Source organism: Juglans microcarpa x Juglans regia, chromosome 5S, assembly GCF_004785595.1.
Source record: "Juglans microcarpa x Juglans regia isolate MS1-56 chromosome 5S, Jm3101_v1.0, whole genome shotgun sequence".
Taxonomy (NCBI): domain Eukaryota; kingdom Viridiplantae; phylum Streptophyta; class Magnoliopsida; order Fagales; family Juglandaceae; genus Juglans; species Juglans microcarpa x Juglans regia.
Window position 1 is genome coordinate 28,136,826 of NC_054603.1, and position 20,835 is coordinate 28,157,660.

The following is a 20,835-nucleotide window of genomic DNA, read 5'->3' on the forward strand; positions in this document are numbered from 1 at the left end:
ACTTTTGGCAACCAACCAAGCTTTGAGACTTCAGATTGATTAGGATTATTTTATATTATTTTGAAAAAAAAAAATACAATATTGTTACTAGTCTTGAGCATCTTGAATTTGTCATCTTTATTCATTCAATTATGTTGTGATGTACTTTTAATAATTTTTTATATTAACTATTCAAATGAAAAAAACGGAAATTTTGATTAAAAATAATTAAATAAAATATGAAAAATAAAATTTCTGAAAAGAACAAAAAACTGAGCAGCTTGAATGGATAGTGGTGGGCATATATGCCATGTAGGTCTCGCCTGTAGATTTATCAGCAGCTGGAAAGAAAAATAAAAGTCACTTTTTCACACGAGTTAATATGAGAACGAGACTTCTCAATTAAGTGTAGCAGCCGACACGGTACCTCGATTAATTAACAACGACACGTGGTGATATCATCCTGTACCTTTTCTTAGCATACAAGTGTGGAACCAGAAATGAATAGTCAAAAGTTGCCTCTTACGAGGAACCCAGCACCCCTTATTCCTTGAAAAACATAATCAAGTAAACCGCACCCTTCAAGCTCCCCTCGATCGTCTATAAATACCAAAGCTGCAGCCTCTCTCTTCCTCATACATATTTGCCGTTCAAAGTTTCAATACCAGCAACTTACTTCATCAAGTTCAGCTAGCTAACAATTACGTACTTAAAGAGTCCCCAACGTTAGATACGTCCTTTTTAGATGGCCATGAAGAGAATGAGATCAGAAGATATTGTAGGGAATAAAGACAGCTTAAACGACATGGCAAAGTGTCTGATGCTGCTATCTCATGGAGGTGGCTTAACAGATACAAAGCCCAATACATGTCCACATCCGGTTGATGTCTTCGAGTGCAAGACATGCAACCGTCAGTTTTCATCATTCCAAGCGCTGGGTGGCCACCGAGCCAGCCACAAGAGGCCAAGATTAATGGGGGAAGAACACAAGGTGGATAGGACCAAATTGCAGAGTTCTGGGAACAAACCCAAGATGCATGAGTGCTCGATATGTGGGCAGGAGTTTTCCATGGGCCAGGCTCTTGGTGGGCATATGAGGCGGCATAGAGCGAACGAAGGGTTATCTTCCATTATGAATCCTCTAGATCACGCCAAAGTGCCGACGCTGATGAAGAGATCTAACAGTACGAGGGTTGTCTGCAGCTTGGACTTGAACTTGACGCCCTTGGAGAATGATTTGAAGTTATTATTTGGGAAGATGGCTCCTAAAGTCGATCTTCGTTTGATGATTTGATTATATATGTGATCACTCACTCGTGTATTGATTTTTTTTTCCCATTCATATATATTCGTTAATTTTTTTTTTTAAATTTATGTACGTACAATATATATAATACCATTCGGTTCTTTCCAAATTCCATCTGAACATTAATGAATTAGCGTTTCTCTATGTGTTATGAGTTGAAGTTTACCATCTTCTATGTTTTCTCTTCTTGACTTGGTTCATCTATTGGGTCCGGTCTTAGCATTCCCATCCCATGCCCTACTTCACTGTTATCTCTAAATTATAAGAAATTATTTAGGAAAAAGCTGAAAAACTCCCACTCATCCCATTTTCTATTTTAGCATTTTGATTTAGGGGATCATGAACAATAATTTTTTAAATATAGGAAATTACTATTCATCCGCTAAATCATCTTTTATCAATATTTTATTCTAATAAATAAAATAAATCATTATTTCAATCATCTACAATTTCTCTCATACTCATATTTATTATAGTTTTAAATAATAATTTTAAAAATTACTAAAATATATAAAAAATAATTTTAAAAATATTATCATTCCCGTACAAAAATAATTTAAATTTTTGTAAATGGAAGTGAGAGAAAAAAATAATAAAGAAAGAATAGAAGAATATTATTTTAATAAAATAGAGAATATGAAATGAGATGTAGAAGGTTTTTTGAAAATGAGTAAAATTTAGGATGAAATTATAGAGAGTGTCGTTTTTAGCTAAAATTTAGAGAAAAATTTAGGAAACCGGATGAGAATGCTCTAAAAGAAGATTTACTTTTTAAGGAACCAAGAAAAAATAAATAGATGTTAGCTAGGGAGTTCAAAGAGCTTTTCACGTACGTAGACGATAGACAGTAGGTAAACCAAACAACAGAGGAAATATATTGATCAGTTTTGAACCCTAAATGGGCCAATCTTATTATCTCAACCTGGAAATGCTTGCCTGGCTTTCATCAATTTCTGCAAAGAGATTTTATTTTTATTAAAGAAAAAACCACCACAGAGTAATGCGGCGGTCAGACACTGACCATATATTAACTTTGAAGGTAGTAGAATATCTAAAAACATATATTGTAATTTCTGATTTTTATTCTTTTAGAATATAATATATATATATATATATATGTATTTAGAGAGAGAGAGAGAGAGAGAGAGAGAGAGAGAATCATCAGTTTGCGTACTCTTCGCAATCAAGCTGGTCGAGAGGTAAACAGCCCTTTGCGCAAGTTACGTGGAATTTAGACGTATCTTCTACACGCTTCTTTTATTCCGAATTGAATTTCATTCATATATATATTAGAACTAAACTAATTACGCGTATATTAATATATTATGAGTTTCAGGCACATGTCATGAAAGATCTACTAGAGTACAGGCCCCTACGTACCTCGTATCTTGCATGCAATGCTATTTTTATCGTTTTTGTATTTATTTATTTATTTTAGTAATTAAGAAAGTGATTATTAGTATATTAATTTTTTTATTTTTTAAAATAAATCTAAAGATGTTAAAAAATATATAAAAATACATAAATTTTGCCTAAACCCAACTATCACTGCTGAACGGGAGCCAAACATTGCTCTTCTAGGAAACTTCCCTTGTACTACTACTTTCCATTTTTGCAGTCATCGAACAACGCGCGATCACCCATTTTTTTTTATAAACGTTTTGCGTGCACGACGTACGTCATTGCTTTGCATATGTAGCGTATTTCTACATACATTTTTTTTTTTTTCTCGATACATCATAACGTGTCTTATGCGAAAATCAAATTACATCAGCAACCTACCTATCTGCATATAATTTTCAGTTGTTATTACTCCAATTTTCTCGTTCAGACTAGTGTTAAGACATTGGAACTTGCACTGCGTGCATGATGGAAATTGTTACATCTTATTGAGAACAGATTGTGAGATGTGTCCCTTAGCAAATCTTATGAGTTAAGAATATAATATAAATGTACCTTTTTTATCGGTTTAAATTTTAAGTTTTTGGAATAAATAATGATTTTGCATAATATAAATTAAGTAGAAATCCTAATTAAGTTCAAATCTTTACTTGAGATGTGAAAAAAGGATGACATACAAGTAAGTAAAATAAGAAATTAATTACACGACGCAAATATTTATGTAATTCGGCAACATACCTATATCCATGGAGCTCCGGATGATTTTCTTACTTGAGGAATAACAAAATACACTTTGGAGCGAAAATACATTATTCTAGACTAGCCATATTACTCATAATAAAATTTATAGGGTTGTATGAAGTAAACCCTAATTTCACAATTACTAAGTTATTCACTTGAGCGAATTCTCTATGTGAGTTTTGCTCAAGCGACCTCTCACGCAAATGTTGAGCGAACTTTTTGTTTAACATTTTTTGAGTTACAGACTAGGTCAAAAAAAATTTCCAGGGCTTCCACCCCTGAACCCCCATGAGGCTTGTCCAAGTTTGTTTCCATTAGGCCTAAACTTCATTGAAAATCCATCAATAAAATCACAACGAATCATTGTTAAGTGGGGTCATTAAATCGGACCGGCATAAGAATAAACTAGGCTCTACAAATCCAACACAACATTTTATCCCATTTAATTAAATATTTTTTCTACCTAGGTACTGTCCTTTGGCTTCAATGTTTCCCAACTTTCTCATGTCCATTTATCAATGCTTGTATGCAGGCATATATGGCTTGGCACTCTCTCAATATTAGTACGTGTGTATATATATATATATATATATATATATATATATATATGTTATGCGCGCGCGCGCGCGTTTGGTACTGTACTGGCCAGTTACTGGCCGGCCATTTCCGCTTAAGGTGGCTCTGAATTTATGATATAGTCCCGTAATTAATTTCCAATTTGACTCTTTTTTTGTTTTTCTTTCTCAAGAGATCCACATGGGGAAAAAGAACCCTCCAATTCGACTAGTTTTCTCATCAATCAGCTGGGTCAGGAGGTAATAGAAGTTACGTGAAAAATACGATGTTCTTATGAATGTTAGACAGGTCTCCAGTACTTTAGCAGGTGAATATATATATATATATATATGCTTCTTAATTAAGCTTTCTTGTCTCAACATGTGTTTAGATCGAATTCCATTCAAACAGCTACGAAAATTTAATTAACGAACCTGCAGGCAAATACATTATATATGAATCACAAGTTGGACGGTATATGCCACGACAGACAACATGCAGAAATTAATTAATTAAGAACATAAACATGGCCTGCTCTTTTTCGATCTGAGCACGCGCGTACGCACGGCACCAGCCAAAGATGACTTCGATCGGCTGACTGGGCCTGATCATGACCAACCAATTAGCTGGAAATTCCTAGCCAACATGACACGTGATTGGATTTATTCTAGTAGTACTGCTTGTCTTCAACACCATCTCTACATCTCGTTCTAGGGCTTTTTTAGACAAAGAGGTGGGATGAAACTATCTCATTTAATTTTATTTAATTTTAATTAATAATTTCATTATTATTCACAAACTATCTCAATTCATCTCATCTCATTATTCAAACTGTCTAGCATTTAATTCTCTATATTTAGAAACTCAAATTATATATATACTCTTAATCTAGATCACAGTATCACATTAATAAACCTCCATTAATATTAATGAATTGAGCTTTTGAGGCCAGACTAATTAATTCTAGCAGGTGAATATATGGGATATCAGTTAAAAAAAAAAAAATTATTGAGGTTGTAGTGCCCTTAAGAATGAATTAATCTCTAGCTCTAACGCAACGAGCAGCCATTCCTACTGCATTTTTATATACGTTTGTGCATATAATTTTTTTAATAAACCTGTTACCTAGTGCCACCACATGATGCTGGTGCTACGTCAATATCAAAGCAAAGTGAGCGATATAATTAGAGCAACATAGTAGTATTTTTTTTTTATCCCGCATATTGTAATTAGTTACATCATATTAATTAATATTTTAGAATATTAGTCGTTGGTTTAGGATGACTTGCTTGTAGAATTATTTTTGATGCGATTCCTGCACGTGCACGTCACTATATATATATATATATATATAATATAATATAATGAAATTTACATACATTAGTTTTGGGTGTAGCGGGCCAGCGGCTTGAGAAAATATTTTATACTACATCTTATCCAACAGGACCAAGCTCATGTCCTGATCTAGTGTCCAACCTTTCTCTTCCCCTTCTTTTTTTCCACCATTTATCTTCTTATCTATGTTTTTTTAGAAAAATGCTAACTTACCTCGTCATTTTGTCTCATCATTTTGACCACTCATATATTTTATTTTATTTTTTAATTTTTTTACTTAATAATTAAAAAAATGACTATTTGTAAATTTTTATATTTTTCTTAAATGTTTAAAGATGTTTAAAAATGGTTGAAATAAAAAAGAAAAATAAATTGAACTAGCAGTATGCCCAGCAAGAAACGTTGGGTGGCCAACTAGTATTGTCTATTTTTTTACCTATCTTTCATGAGAAATGATATTTGCAGTCGTTGAGTGCGCAATCATTGTACAATCCCTTTGAAAAAGTGAGTAAACGAGACCGGCCATATGAAAAAATAAAAAAATTAATTTTTTAATAGTAAATTTCACTCTTCACGACTGTACATAACATTATTCATCTTCTATATATGCCAAAGAGAAATGCTAAATCGCCCTATCATTTTGCTCCATAATTTTGACCGCTCCTTTATTTTACTTTATTTTTATTTTTTTCTTAATGGTTAAGAAAATGACTATTAGTGAATTTATATATATATATATATATATTTTTAAATGTTTAAAGATATTTAAAAAATATTTGAAAAAAATGCAATTATACTAATGATAACTTTGAAGAGACATGTGTATAGGGAAGAAAATATGGTAGCCCATAAGTTGGCTAGACATGCTTTTTTTTTTTCAGGGTGGAAAGTATGGATGTTTGGTGGGATTGTATTTCAGACTGTGTTTCTCAAGCCCTATGGCTTGATAATTATCTGTAATCGTTTTCTATTGATTAATGATATTCTCATTTTATCAAAAAAAAAAAAAAAAAAAAAACTTTGAAGAGACATAATGATGAGATTCAATGCCAAAATACTACCGGCCTTTGATGACCAAAATAGCATCCACGTACGCCAAACTGCTATATATTGGACAATGGGTGCACACCAAATGTGCACTCGAAATATATTGCACACCAAGGTAAATAGATTTTTTTTCTTTTATTTTTAACATTTTTTAAACATACTTAACCATTAAAAAAAATACAAATTCACTAATAATCATCACTTTCTTAATCATTAAGATACAAAATTTAAAAAAAATTAAAATACACCAGTGTATATATTTAGGAGTCATAATATCATTTTTCTTATATATTTCGCTCAGTACCGGAATTTGGGTAATTATCTAGACACTTATGTCACTACAAAAAAAACGGATTTTTGTGACCAGTTAATTTCAGCGAAATGACTATTTACAACTAAAATTAATTGTGAATAGTCTTTTAGTTACAATAAATTAGTCACAAAAGTCCGTTTTTCTTGTAGTGTGTATATAATAATATAGTGCATGGAAGAGCAAAAAATGATCTATTTCGAGAGGGCAACCTTATATTATTGTAGAAATATATATTAATTCATGCATGCATGCACGGCGTCAATTATGTCCTGATAGAACGTACGTGTTATATATTTGAGGTAAATTCGGTCAAACAGTACCCTGTTGTTATGGTTTATGATCAATTTAGGATTAGGTGCTCGTGCAGCCGTGCCGTTCTATTCTTGTTTTAAGAATAACATGATGAGTGATGATATGATTTATTTAGATCCAGGTTGATACGATCCACGCTCATGATGTGGATTTGCAATTTTAGCTCGCAAGAAAAATAAAAGCCACTTTTCACTTGAGCTACGTACGAGACTTCCTCAATGGGTAGCGGCCGACGCGTACCAAAATATAACACAGTCTCGTGGAGATATCATCCCCTAATTACCTTTCTTAGCATATATACAAAGTGTGGATCCAGTCAAACAAATAGTCAAAGTTTCCTCCTGCTAGAAATTACGTACCCAACACCTTGCATGATTCCTTAAAAAACATAGTCAAATAAACCGCACCGGCCTACAACCTCCCCTCATCTTTAAATACCAAAGCTGCAGCCTCTTTCTTCCTCATACATATGTGCAGTTCAAAGTTTCCATACCGGTAAAGTACGTTATCAAGTTCAGCCTACAATTACGTAAAGAGTCCCCAACGAACGTTAGATACGTCCTCTTTAGATGGCCATGAAGAGAATGAGGCTAGGAGATGTAGGGAATAAAGATGGCTTAGATGACATGATGGCGAAGTGTCGGATGCTGCTGTCTCATGGCCGCGGCATAGCAGATACAAAGCCGAAAACATGTCCACTTCCGGTTCATGTCTTCGAATGCAAGACATGCAACCGTCAGTTTTCATCATTCCAAGCGCTGGGTGGCCACCGAGCCAGCCACAAGAAACCAAGATTGATGGGGGAAGAACACAAGGATCAGACCAAGTTGCAGAGTAATTCTGCAGGGAATAAAAAACCCAAGATGCATGAGTGCTCGATATGTGGACAGACGTTCTCCATGGGGCAGGCTTTGGGTGGGCATATGAAGCGGCATAGAGCGAATGAAGGGTTATCAGCTTCCATTCTGAATCCTCTAGATCACGCCAAAGTGCAGGTGCTGATGAAGAGATCTAACAGTACGAGGGTTTTCTGCAGCTTGGACTTGAACTTGACACCCTTGGAGAATGATTTGAAGTTATTATTTGGGAAGATGGCTCCTAAATTCGATCTTCGTTTGATGATTTGATTTATATGATCACTGATCATCGATCACACATGTATTGATTCTTTTTCCATTCATATTCATTAATTTATTTTACGTACAATATTATTCAATTCTTTCCAAATTCTATCTGAACATTCGAATTATACCTTTTTCTCTTCTTGTAAATGTGTTGCGTTAATTTTACCATCCTCTATGCTTCCTCTTCATTTGGCTCATGATCTCTTGTACGCCCGGTCGTCAGACTTGTCTGTTAGAGACGATTAACTTTTTAAAAAACCAAGAAAAAATAAATAGATGTTAGGGAATTCAAAGAACTTTTCACGTAGATAATAGACAGTAGGTAAGCCAACATTAACAAATTAAAAGAAGGAAAAAATTTTATTGCAACCTACTGTGTGCTGCAGCCGCAGCACATCATGTGTTGAGTTTAAAAAAAAAAAAAAAAATCTCACATGAAGTGTGCAGAGAGAGTGCGGCTGATGAGCAGAATATCTCTTAAAAGAAATATATTCAGTTTTAAACCCCCAATGGGCCAAATCTTATCTCAACCTGGCGGCGGCGGTCAGACATGACTGGCCATTAACTTTGAAAGTGGGAGAATCAGAGTTTTAAATAACGTGCCTTACCATCAGGGTAATTTCTGGTACAAGAAATGTATGTGTTTTGTATTGGGTTAAATACCGATCATATCGGTATGTTTCGGTCAATATTGGCCGGTTTCGGTGTACCGGTCAAAATTAGTGGATTTTTTTAAATAATATTAAAATTCTGACTTTTTCATAATTTTTAATCTAATTTTTACATCTAAAGACAATTTTCTTAACTTTTTTTAATCTCATTTTCTCGAGGACTAAAAATCAAATCCTAAACCCTTTTCATGATGAAGATAAGTAATTATTTTTTTAAATAGTCGGATTGAAAACTTAGAAATATTATTGAGTTTTATAAATATGTGTTTTAACTTTTTAAGACTTGCATTGATGTTATTTTGAAATAAAATTTATACATATATAATTAATTTATTATATATAGACCATCCCAAAACGATACCCATAACAGTACCAATATTGAAATATTTCGTTCCAGTATTTTAACCGAAACAGTCACCGAAACGGTATTTAAAACTTTGGATAGAATATTTGAACATAAATATGTAATTTCTAGATCCAGAGAGAGAGAGAGAGAGAGAGAGAGAGAGAGCATCAATAAGCTCTACTACAGGTACACGGGGTTGGGTACTTTGGGGGAATCGGCTGACGTAGTGACATATTAATAAAAAAGAAACATAAAAAATACAAAATGAGAGGGAAACAAAATGAAAGGAAAGGAAAACGAAATGAAACCCACTGGTGTCATCTATAAGCTCGACGACGAGCACTCCACGCCGTATCATTCTCCCTGCCCAGCAACCACAACTGCATGCTCCTCCCTCATTCGCCAACACAATGACGAAGCCACTGCACCACCCCAGCGTCGGAAGCACTACCCTTGTGAAATAGCCAAATTGTGAGCCCAAAGCTCCAATGAAGATTGAATATGGATAGAATTTTTGTTGCTCACAAAACAATTGTATATTCACACACTAATTGATACACGGATAAGTATACAGGTTCTATTCTAAGTAAGAAGACTAAAATTGTGGCTGAAATTTCTGTTGGTTATAGAGTCAAACAAAGTCATAAATCCTTTGTGATTTTCTAACTGTTACAACCATCCTTCATGCCTAATGCTTAGCTTGATTGATCTTCCTTGATTCAAAGGATCATCCTTTATAAGCCCCACCATGCGCCACAACTTTTCACCACCACCTTCGGAGCCTCCTTCACACTGCAGCAGCCACGCCCAACCCTTCACTTAGTCCACTGCCCAGCTAAGCACCAACCATGCACCAAGAACCACCAACCACCGCCTAGGGCCTCCACCTCATGCAGTTACTCCACGCCACAGTCAACTGAAACATACTTTGTTTTTCTACTTTGAAACAGAGCATTCTACCAACCACCATGGAAGCCCAGTCCTCCACCACCCTCTCAGCTGCTCCATGTCATGATGTGTCGCCGCATATCCTCCATCCCGCAGTCTCTATCCCTAATGACTTCTGCTCTAACCACTGGCTCTTTGCCCCTCTCGGGAAGATCCCCAAACTACCACCTCTCCTCTTCTTCTCTCCACTGTTGGTCAATATCACGAAACCTAACCTTTCCTCCCACTATACAAAGCTCGTGCCTCAGTGAGCCACCATCACAGGGTATTTCCACCCTTCTCAATTGTTCTGTAAAACTCTCACTCTCTTTCTTGGTCCCTCCCTCAAGTTAACTTTCTCTTATCGTATTCTCTTTTTCATGGGGGTGTTTCGTGTTTCGATTGTGATGTTTCAACGCACTGTTTTATTATTGTACACGTGGAGGGACGGGTACGCTGGGGTTTCCAACCCCAGATACAAGTAGAGCTTTTCAGCATCAATTGGCGTACTCTCCTTAATCACGATTGCGCAATAAACAACATGGCCTTTACACAAGTTACGTGGAATCTTATACAGCATGCTTCTGTACTTTCTAATAGAATTTCATTCATTCAAATACCATAACAAAGATAGACCACGTTTGGATTTGGAAAATGTTTTATATCTGATCTCATCATTACAACTTTCTCAAATTCTTACACAAAATATAATAAATAATTCAACTTTTTCAAATCTTAATTCAACATTTTCAAATCGTAAAATAATAATATTATTAAAAAATAATATTCTAATAATATTTTTTTTCTACTTTCATCTTTCATCTTTCATCTTTCATCTTTCATCTAAAACCATCTCATTTCATCTTTGAATTCAAACCAGCCGTTTAAGTAGAATATGTCACGAAAAATCTACTTTCCGATTTTGCATTCAACTTAACAGACTCAACACTAACGTACACCATTTTTTTAACGGCTTTGCACGACATTCTTATATATATATATATATATATATATAATATAGCAGCTTGCTGACGAACGAAACTTATGTTCTATAGATGGTAGATCTCCATGAAATTAATGTGTAACGTGTACGTACGTCCCGGTCCTATATATAGGAAAGTCAAATTACGTTGGCAGCCTCTGATGATCTGCATATACTATACAGGACAAGGCTAGGTTACACACCAATTATGCACTTGAAATATGAACACCAGTGTAAATAAGTTTTTTTTTGTCTACTTCTTTTCTGCATTTTTTACACATTCTTAATCACTAAGAAAAATAAAATATAAATATAAATTCACTTATAGTCATTTCCTTAACTATTAAGAAAAAATAAAAAAAATATGAGTGGGCACATTACATATATATATATATATATATATGCAACCTTTGACTGTCACGGCCGAGAAAATTATTTGAGCTAATTTAAAACTGAATGTATCGTGAAAAAATACTTTTGGAAGACATGATCAAATGCTAGCTAGGGAAGAGAGACATGCATAAATAAAACAAAAAATTAGAATAACTGAGGTACGTATATATATACGGTACGTAGTCTTAAGAAATTTATAATCTCTCTGACGCAACAAGCCAAGCCATGCCTATTGTACTGATCATGATGAGCTTGCATCAGCTTGTAGAGTTTTCTTGCTTGGCTTGCTTGTAGAGTTTTCATGACGTACGTACGTGATGATCAAGAAAGACCACGTACGTACACAACCCAATCAATTGCAATTTGCACATAATAAACTCTCTCTCAGTAAAAATCGCCAGAGTAAAACGCTCTGGCGATTTTTACTTGAGAGTATTTGTTCTTGTTCAACATACAAGTTTTACTTAATTTCCTATATTTGCCCTGTTGTGGGCATTCTCTCTTTCCGTAATGGCATAAGATTTATTACTCAGTATTGACAAATTACAGTTGTCTGCAATAAAATCTGAGGAAATCATGGTTGCCGAACCATTTCCCGAGTTTATTTCTGGCACAATTTACAGAGATTGCGGATAAAGCTCGTGTTCTTCGTTTTTTTTATAAGAGTACTCTCGTACTGATGCGGGATTAAGATGGAAATTGCCAGATTTCTACTATCTGTATACATTATGCGTCTTTTTGGATTCGGCTTTAGGATTTGTCGTTGAATTGCATGAATACGTCGGTAATCCATATCATTGGTAATTCTATTGGAGAAGAAGAGGATATCGATTTACCAGAATCAACACCGGCCTAGGGAGAATTCTGTAGAGTCCGCGTTAAATTGGATATCCGTCGGCCTCTTCCACGCATTAAACGTCTGTGTTTATGCAAATCTGTGACAGTTTGGATTCACTTAAAAAATGAGAAGTTACCGACCTTTTGTTACTGTTGTGGCAAATTGGGGCATTCAGATAGGGACTATGAATTATGGGCAATTCACATATCACAATTTGAGAAAGAAAGGTTCCTCTTGATGTCATGTTTCGCAGGCCTGGGCAACTCTACGCAAGCAGTGCCAATATGTGAATTATTTGGAGTTCCCAGCAATGTTCCGGTGCAGTTATACAGTGGCGGTTTGTACGTCCATGGTAGTGGATGGAAAATAAGTGATGTGAAAGTAAAAATAGATGACACCAAGATTTACGTAGTTCGGCAATACACCTACGTCCACGGGAGTTTGGGGAGGGAAGTTTCCAATATAATATATATGTTTACAATCACTCATAGATCCTCATATCTTATTGTATAGAGAAGGTTGAAGCTCTTCCTATCTATCTCAAAAATCCCTCTTGATTCGTTTGTCCCCCATCTGTTTGTTGACCGTCCTATCCTAAAAATTCATTCTTTATGTTGTTTGTGCATCCCCTTTTATATATTTGCCTGACCCTTTACTATACATTGGCAGATCCCCTTGCGTGCACACTTCTCCTTCTTCTTCTGACCCTCTGCCATTTTATAGCCCTAATATCTCTATTGTCTCCCTCTTAGCTCCCTCTGACATTTGCAGCCCTATATCCCTCTTGTTCTCTTCTTATTTCTTATTTGTCTCCCTTTTTGTCTTTACTGATGGCTTGGTGGGTTGGGCCCAATTTATGGGCTATGGGCATTTTTCCCCTTCACACTTTCCATATGGGGCTTGGTTACGTGTGGATCATGAAAATTTATTGTTGAATAAGCTAGGCAGGTTTACACGCAGAAGGGATGTAAAAGCTCATCAAATGTTATCTAGGAAAGGTGATTCTTCTTCTTCTAGTAGTTCTTCGCATGCCATGGTTGTCCTATGGAGGTCACTTGTTAGGGTTTGACTTGTAACTATTATTTTATGCTAGTAATTGTATTAAGGCACTTCAAGGGGCCTCTCCTCCAATACTCAAATTATGGCTGAAACTGATGAAAAATTCTCATTAATACTGAATTACAATACTTATAAAGAAATAGATTAAACTTAGTCACAAAATAACTGCAACAGATACAAACAACTGCCCCACTTTGTAAATAACTGCAACTAAGGACTTAATAACTCAGCCCATGTTGTGACCCGCCGAGCTCACGTCTTAACCCAACTAAATAACTAAACAACAGAAGCAATGCAATTTTCTTAAATGGCCCGGTCGCCCACGTAGCCCATTGACAAGAAGCTAATTATCTAGGATTCCTTCGAGGTGCATAACATCACTGGCGACGACATACTCAAATAGAGCAATGTTGAGCCATTATCGAGGAAGAAAGTCTTGACAGTTATGACAGTTATCGATGAAGATTATGTTGGTTCTCCATTTAAATTTTCAAAGTTTGCTAGGAAGATGAAAGACCAGGGGCCTTCAGTTTTGCCTCGAAGTGGGCTTGGGCAAGTTGGTTTGTCAGGTGGATCAGACTTGGATCTTGGGCCTCTTTACACCAGTTATGGCATCACAACAATATTCCTTTACATGACTAATTCCCCCAATTTCAGATGAATTGCTTAGTCCCTCTACATCTATTCATGGTGATGGGTGCAATGTGATTCCAGTATCATTTGTGGAGAAGGCGTCTAATGCTATTCCCTCGTCATCTTCACCATTGAAAGGAATTTTGGTTATTGGGCCAGTTCAACATGAGGCAAAGTGGACTATTGTGCCCACATTCAAAATCTATTTTGGTGAGGGTAATAGTCGTCGGCTTCCTCCCAAGAAAAAAGACAATGTGACTCAACCAATTCCATGTAAGTCTTCCTCTTCTAATACTCCCTTTAAGAGCCTGAATGTGCTAGTTGGTTGTGATGATGTTAAGTCCCCTACTGATTCTAAAAGACTTCATCCCTCTGATGATAGATGTCTGGTGGAAGTGCAAGTATTATCGGCAGAGGCAGATTTTTGGCCCCGGCGATCATCATGAAACTAATGAGTTGGAACTCTCGTGGGCTTGGGAACCCACGAGCACTTCATGTTCTTCGTGACGTTGTCCGAAAAGAAGTTCTCGAAGTGTTGTTTGTGATGGAGACAAAGTCGTTAATTCATAAGATGGAAAATTTAAAATTTACTTTGAGGTTTTCAGGCTTTTAGCAGTGAACTGTGAAGGCCGTAATGGGGGTATTGTGCTTTTTTTGGCATAAGGATGTTAATCTGGAAATTGTCTCATATTCTAAATACGATATTGATGCATGGGTCACTGATTTGAACTTAAACTATAAATGGCGTATCACTACCATGTATGTTCACCTAGAGGTTGGGCACAGAAAGGGCATTTGGCAATTGTTAAAATCTATTTTGGTCTCTCTGATTGTTCCATGGATATGTTTTTGGGATTTTAATGAAGTGGTGTCTAATTTTGAAAAAACAATATGGTTGAATTCGTTTTGAATAGCAAATGCGAGATTTTAAGATTTCATTGATTCATGTAATTTTTCAGATTTTAACAATAGAGGGGGCTTTTTTTCACATGGCCCAATATGAGGGAAGTGGAGGATTTCATCCAGGAGAGGCTTGACAGACTTCTAGCTAATCTCGAGTGGATGCTCAAGTATCCCTCTACAAAGGTCAGTAATTTTGCTCTTACTCATTCTGATCATAATTGTTTACTCCTTGATACTTGTGGGTCTGTTTATACACTACGGAGAAAAATGAAACTATTTTGCTTTGAGGATATGTGGATTGGGGCTGATGGGTGTGAGGACATTGTTTGCAATTCTTGGGATGCTCGGCCTACTGATAATGTTGTAGTTAATTTGCAACAGTCTATTTCTCATTTTCCACTTCTTCTAAAATGACTTGTTTATTCTTTCAAAATTGATGCTTAACTTATCCTTTGAAGATGAGTTGGAGGATGTTGTTAATGACGGTGATGGATCAACATCAACTCATCATCGCAATTGCCAATGTCGTAAATATATTCGGCGTGATCATATTCAAGGCCATGAACGGCTATTTCATGACTATTTTGTAGAAGTACCTGTATATCCCTTGAATCTATTTTGAATGAGATTTTGTATGAGTCGTTCTCTATTTCTTCATATTCAACATGAGATAGAGACTCAGAGCCCTACTTCATCCAAAGAAGAGATAATGTTAAAAGACTCGGTCTATCTTTCTTGCAAAAGATAACTGATGCATTAGAAGGCTTGCGTATGTAGTAACTGTTGATTTTATGGATGAATACATACGGATTGGAGAAAGCACTACAAGAAAGAGCCTCAAAAAAATTGTAACCACAATTGTAAATAGTTTTTCTAATGAATATTTGCAGTCTCCAAATGCCGCTGATATTGCTTAATTGCTCGCTCTTGGTAAACAACGTGAATTCTCAAGGATGCTAGGAAACATTGATTGCATGCATTGGAAGTGAAAAAATTATCCCGCAACCTGGAATGGTATGTACTCCGGCCATTATCATAAACCAACTATTATACTAGAAGCGGTTGCTTCATATAATCTATGGATATAGCATGCATTTTTTGAACTACCCAGTTCGCATCACAATATAAATGTGCTAGAGAGATCTTTCATTTTCACTAAACTTGCCTAAGGGCTTGCTCCTCTAGTAAATTACTCAATCAATGAAAATAACTACATTATCAGGTACTACCTTGCCAATGGTATTAATCCAAATTGGTCAATATTTGTGAAGACTATTCCATCTCCATAGGGGAATAAAAATAAATATTTGTAGCATCACAAGAATCGACAAGAAAGGATGTGAAGCGTGCATTTGGAGTCCTTCACCAACTCTTTGGAATCATTCTTTGACCTGCTCGAATGTTCAAGATCAAGAATCTAACAATGAAAGCATGCGTTATTTTACATAACATGATCTCGAAGACAAGGATGATGATAATCAAGGTCCCAAGTTTGAGTACGATCAAGTTGATTATGATCTTCCTCAATTCTCGCGCAATCCTACAATCGAACTTATGGAGTTCATTCAGCATCATCATGTAATTAGAGACACTTCGGCACATCATCAACTCCAATCAGACCTAATTGAGCATCAATGGAAATTATATTTCCAAAAGTAGAATAGTTGCAATCCACTATAATTTCTAATGTTATGAGTAGAGACTAGATATTCCTACTTGTTCAACTTTCATTCCCTAAAAAATTTTCTCTTGATATAAAACATGCCATGTAAAGTTGTATTATGTTCATTATCTGTAATAGTGTAAGCAGTTGTAATATTTTGGTTACCATCTTCTATCCTTGCACAAAATCATTGTCAAAAACTTTAAGCTTCTAGAATAAATACTACCAAAGTTACAAAGTATAACATACAAAGTTACAAAATTTCTTAACAATAACAGCTAACCAATGATGCAAACTCATTGATTAATGTTGAAAAAATTATACAAATTGGAGAATGCATCAATAACAGATAAATTTTATAAAAAAAAATAAGTCATTGATTCTCAGCAGTGCGTCTCACTACGATTTTCCTTTGATGATGCTGGAAATATGCCGTTGTTGTCCAAGCAAAGTGGTCACATCGATCAGCATGATTCGCTCCTTTCTCTCCAACCACTCACTCTTCACTCTCTCCTCTGCATGTAACTGGGCAAATTCCAATCTCTCAGACTCCAACCTCAGTCTCTCATCCTCTTTTCATATTTTGTGTCCTTCCCTTTCTCAATCATATTGCATTTTCTCAGCCTTGAGATGGAAAAATTCTCTCTCCTGAGCGTGTGGCTTCTCGAGAAGAGTATACTATATCTTCCTCAACTGAATAATGTCCTCTATTGGCTTGTCTTGGGCCTTACATTTTGCTTTCTCAGCTTTCCTTCCCATTGGTTGCTCCAATTCAACGACATCATTGTTGAAGACATTCTCCGCCTCGATATCATTTACTAAATCTACAAATGTAGCTAAGGTACGAGTCGAAGCCGGGGACATTGTCGACCTTCGTTCTAGACCTTCTTTTGTGCAACGTTGAATCCATTTGGGTTGGTCCTTCAATAGGTGTCAACAATGCTTGAACTGAAATGAAGCAGTATTCTCCAGCGATTGGTACGTAATCTTCGCTTTGTCAAACTAGAAGTTATAGAGAGAAACATAAAATAATTACCAAACAGAACGATAACAAAAACTAAAAAAAATTAGCACCTATAAAAAGTTTTTAGTAGTGGATGGTTATACATTGTTTTGCTCGGTAATACCACTTTGATTCAATCCTTCAACTTGGGCCAATTTTGCACAAAATTTGATGGTCACCTTTTGAATTGCCAACCACCGATGTATTAAGGACCCAACATTTCGCTCAGTTGTACTTTGTTTAAACTCATTGAAGTAAATCAAAATTTTATCCCAAAGTTGGGCTTGTTTTTAGTATATTCCCTGGATGGCATTTACGGAGGTATTCAGGCATGCCGAAACAAGTAACTTGTCTTCTTCTTTGGTGAAGTTCACACCCCTGGCAAATTTTTTTTATTGAGAAATGCTCTATTTGGGGTGAGGGTAGAGAGTCTTCCAACATCACAGGAGATTGTTGAGTTTGACTAATGTAAGTGTGGTCAATAGAAAGGTCCTAGTTGAGGAGGGTCATGAAGTACATATGTCCATGGTCTTGAGAATTCATCTCCAACAAATTCTAGACACACAACAGTTAGTAGACATGTTAGAAACTCAAGAACAATGGATTAGCAATTTTGGGAATAGGCTCAAGAAAGGAGTGGTAACATGTAAGAAGTGTAGCACATCCTCAATTGTTGCATCAATCGGTTGCTAGTAGTGATTGGCCATCAGAGTTACCCTGCCATAGAGTATGTCCCAACTTTCTTTTGTCCCCACTCAATTTTGTCATCATCATAGCTAAGGGGGATAGACATGGATAAAGAACCAAATGAACAAACTAATCCACCAAACAAAACTGAACAACATAGGGTGTAGCACAACAGAACACCATGGGGTACCAAATAACCGAACCAACAAAACCCATTATAGAAGCATGCCAAAATCAAACCAACATAGCCAACTGCAATAAATGATGTAGGTTTGAAGAAGATGAAATGATCTTTAGCGTAGATATCTCACATCAAAACTAGTGAAATAAGAAATTAATCCAACGAAAAAAATTGAATATCACAACTGAACAGCAAACTCATCAAAGTAATCCAACTTCAGAAAACTGAATAGCATCCCTATAGTGTATTAGAATACCTAAATCACAAAATTGAATACCAAGTTTCACAAAACTGAACAACATACATATAGATATCTCACAGCTAAGTTTTACAAAACTGAACAACATGTATAATTTTGTGATTTAGGTAAGCATGCCTATAGAGATCTCATAGCCATCTTTTTTGAACAACAACTCTAAATTGTTAAGCAAGATGCAATATCAGAGCATGAATATAGAATAGTTGGTATATTTCAAAGAAGTAAATAATCCAATGAAAGAAAAGAACTTCACAACTAAGGGGCTTATAAAAATAATCAAGACTTTAGGTTGAAACAACATGGAAGCATCACAACATAAGAATGAAAATAAGAAGCTTTTAGGTTTAAACACAACTAAACAACAAAGAGATGAAATTAATTCAACCAACAGATCTGAATAAAAGAATAATAAAAATGGAAAATTAATCCAACCATAAGAACTTAATAATAGAACTAGAAAAATGGCAAAGTAATAAAACCAACAAAATTGAATAACAGAACAACCAAAATGGCAAAGTAATATCGACAGAATTGAATAGAAGAACAGGAAAAATGAGAAATTAATCCAATCAACAAAACTGAACAACATACCCAAATGACAACAGAACAGTAAAAATGATAGAGAAATACATAAATTACATAACAGTGGAAAAGAAATTTTGGGAGGAGGCTCATAATGGTTTTCTTATTCAGGCATAGGTAAGCAGATAACACAAGCTCGAATGGCTGCAAAACAGTTGACTTTGTGAAAGTTTCACAAAAAATGACCATATGGGTTACCCAGCCATATCGAGCTCACCACATTTACAGAAGTTGTGATTTTACACATTTATCATAACCATCATTACAGCCTAAGCATCATCACAGCCTAATTACACATACAGCCCCTACAAAAACCTCTACTAAGTCAAGAATTAAAGCTGCAAAGAATAAAGCAATGACACTAAGAAAAAGCAAATAAGGAATCAAGAACAAGAACCAGAAAACCAACAACTGGTGAAGCCAACCAACACAGTAATAGGAGAGAAAACGAAGTGTCAGCTTACCCAAACAGTAAACAAAGAAGCATATATAAGTAAGATTTTAGATCATATTGTTTCCTTATTTGATTGTTAACTTTGTACATCCAAAAAAGCTACCAAAGTTTACAATTCACAAAAGTTATGATTTTTAACTCTGAAAATAGAAAAAGTTACCAACCTTATTCATAGAAAAAAATGCAAGCTCACTTAAATATATTATAGAACATTTATCCAAACAGAAAAAAATTTCATGCGAAAATCCAAGCACATAAGCAAGTGAAAATCTTCATAAAAATATACATGAAGAGCTAGATTGAATAAACCCAAGAAAGTACACAAAACATGAATTTCACAAGCAATTCCTCAAAAATGGCAACCTCGTTGATTTTAACTACTACATCAACATATTAAATTACACAGAATGAAATGACAAGTTAGATTGAATAAATTACACAGCAATTACACAAAACAAAAATCAAACAAGCAGTACAATGTCAATGGCAAGGCAACTGACAATGAAACAAAGCACATTAGAGTTGCATGTGAAATTCTTCATAGGAATCAAATGGCAAGCTAGATACAATAAATTAGCCATAAATTTCACAAAACAGAAAGGAAAGCAAGTAGAGAATCTGTATGGGTTGGTCACTGGCAGTGAAACAAAGCATCTGCTATGTCAAATTCTAGGCACACTGAAATGCCACAGGTAGATTGAATAGCAGAATACATAAATTTCACAAAATAGAAATCAAACAAGAAGTGAATCTATATGGAATGCTCACTGACAGTGAAACAAAGCAGCATGTTAAATTCATAGCATAGTGAAATGGACAAACTAGATTGAATAACAGAACACATCAATTTTACAAAATACAAATAAAAAAGCAGTATTTCATGCTGGGTTGGTCACTCATTTTACAATTTTTTTTCCAAAACCTATACAAAAATCGCTATTATACTAACCCTAGAGAAGCATATATAGAAATCATTTTGGTCTAGTGGGCTAGGGTTTTCGAGTTTTATCTCAACATTCAATAATGGAGTTACAGAGACCCAAAATGGTAGAGCACAAACAAAATCGAGCACAAAATTTCTCTCAAAGCTAACAGCATGAGAGACATTGACTGTGTGTGTGAGTTTGTGAGAGATGAAATG

General features: G+C 35.3%; 1 protein-coding gene across 1 annotated transcript; it reads left to right on the plus strand.

Moving 5' to 3' along the window:
* Window positions 1–569: 569 nt before the first annotated feature.
* On the plus strand, window positions 570–8,190 carry LOC121267273 (zinc finger protein ZAT1-like). Its single transcript, XM_041171122.1, has 2 exons — window positions 570–1,270; window positions 7,559–8,190. The coding sequence occupies exons 1-2, from the start codon at window positions 725–727 to the stop codon at window positions 8,114–8,116; spliced, it is 1,104 nt and encodes a 367-aa protein (XP_041027056.1). The 5' UTR covers window positions 570–724; the 3' UTR covers window positions 8,117–8,190.
* Window positions 8,191–20,835: the final 12,645 nt, after the last annotated feature.

What these genes read in the sequence shown, in the direction of transcription:
- LOC121267273 (XM_041171122.1), top strand. Translation starts at nt 725, where the DNA reads ATGGCCATGAAGAGAATGAGATCAGAAGATATTGTAGGGAATAAAGAC. An exon ending in TCGATCTTCGTTTGATGATT is followed by an intron (nt 1,271 to 7,558) that starts TGATTATATATG and finishes CGTCCTCTTTAG; the next exon opens with ATGGCCATGAAGAGAATGAG.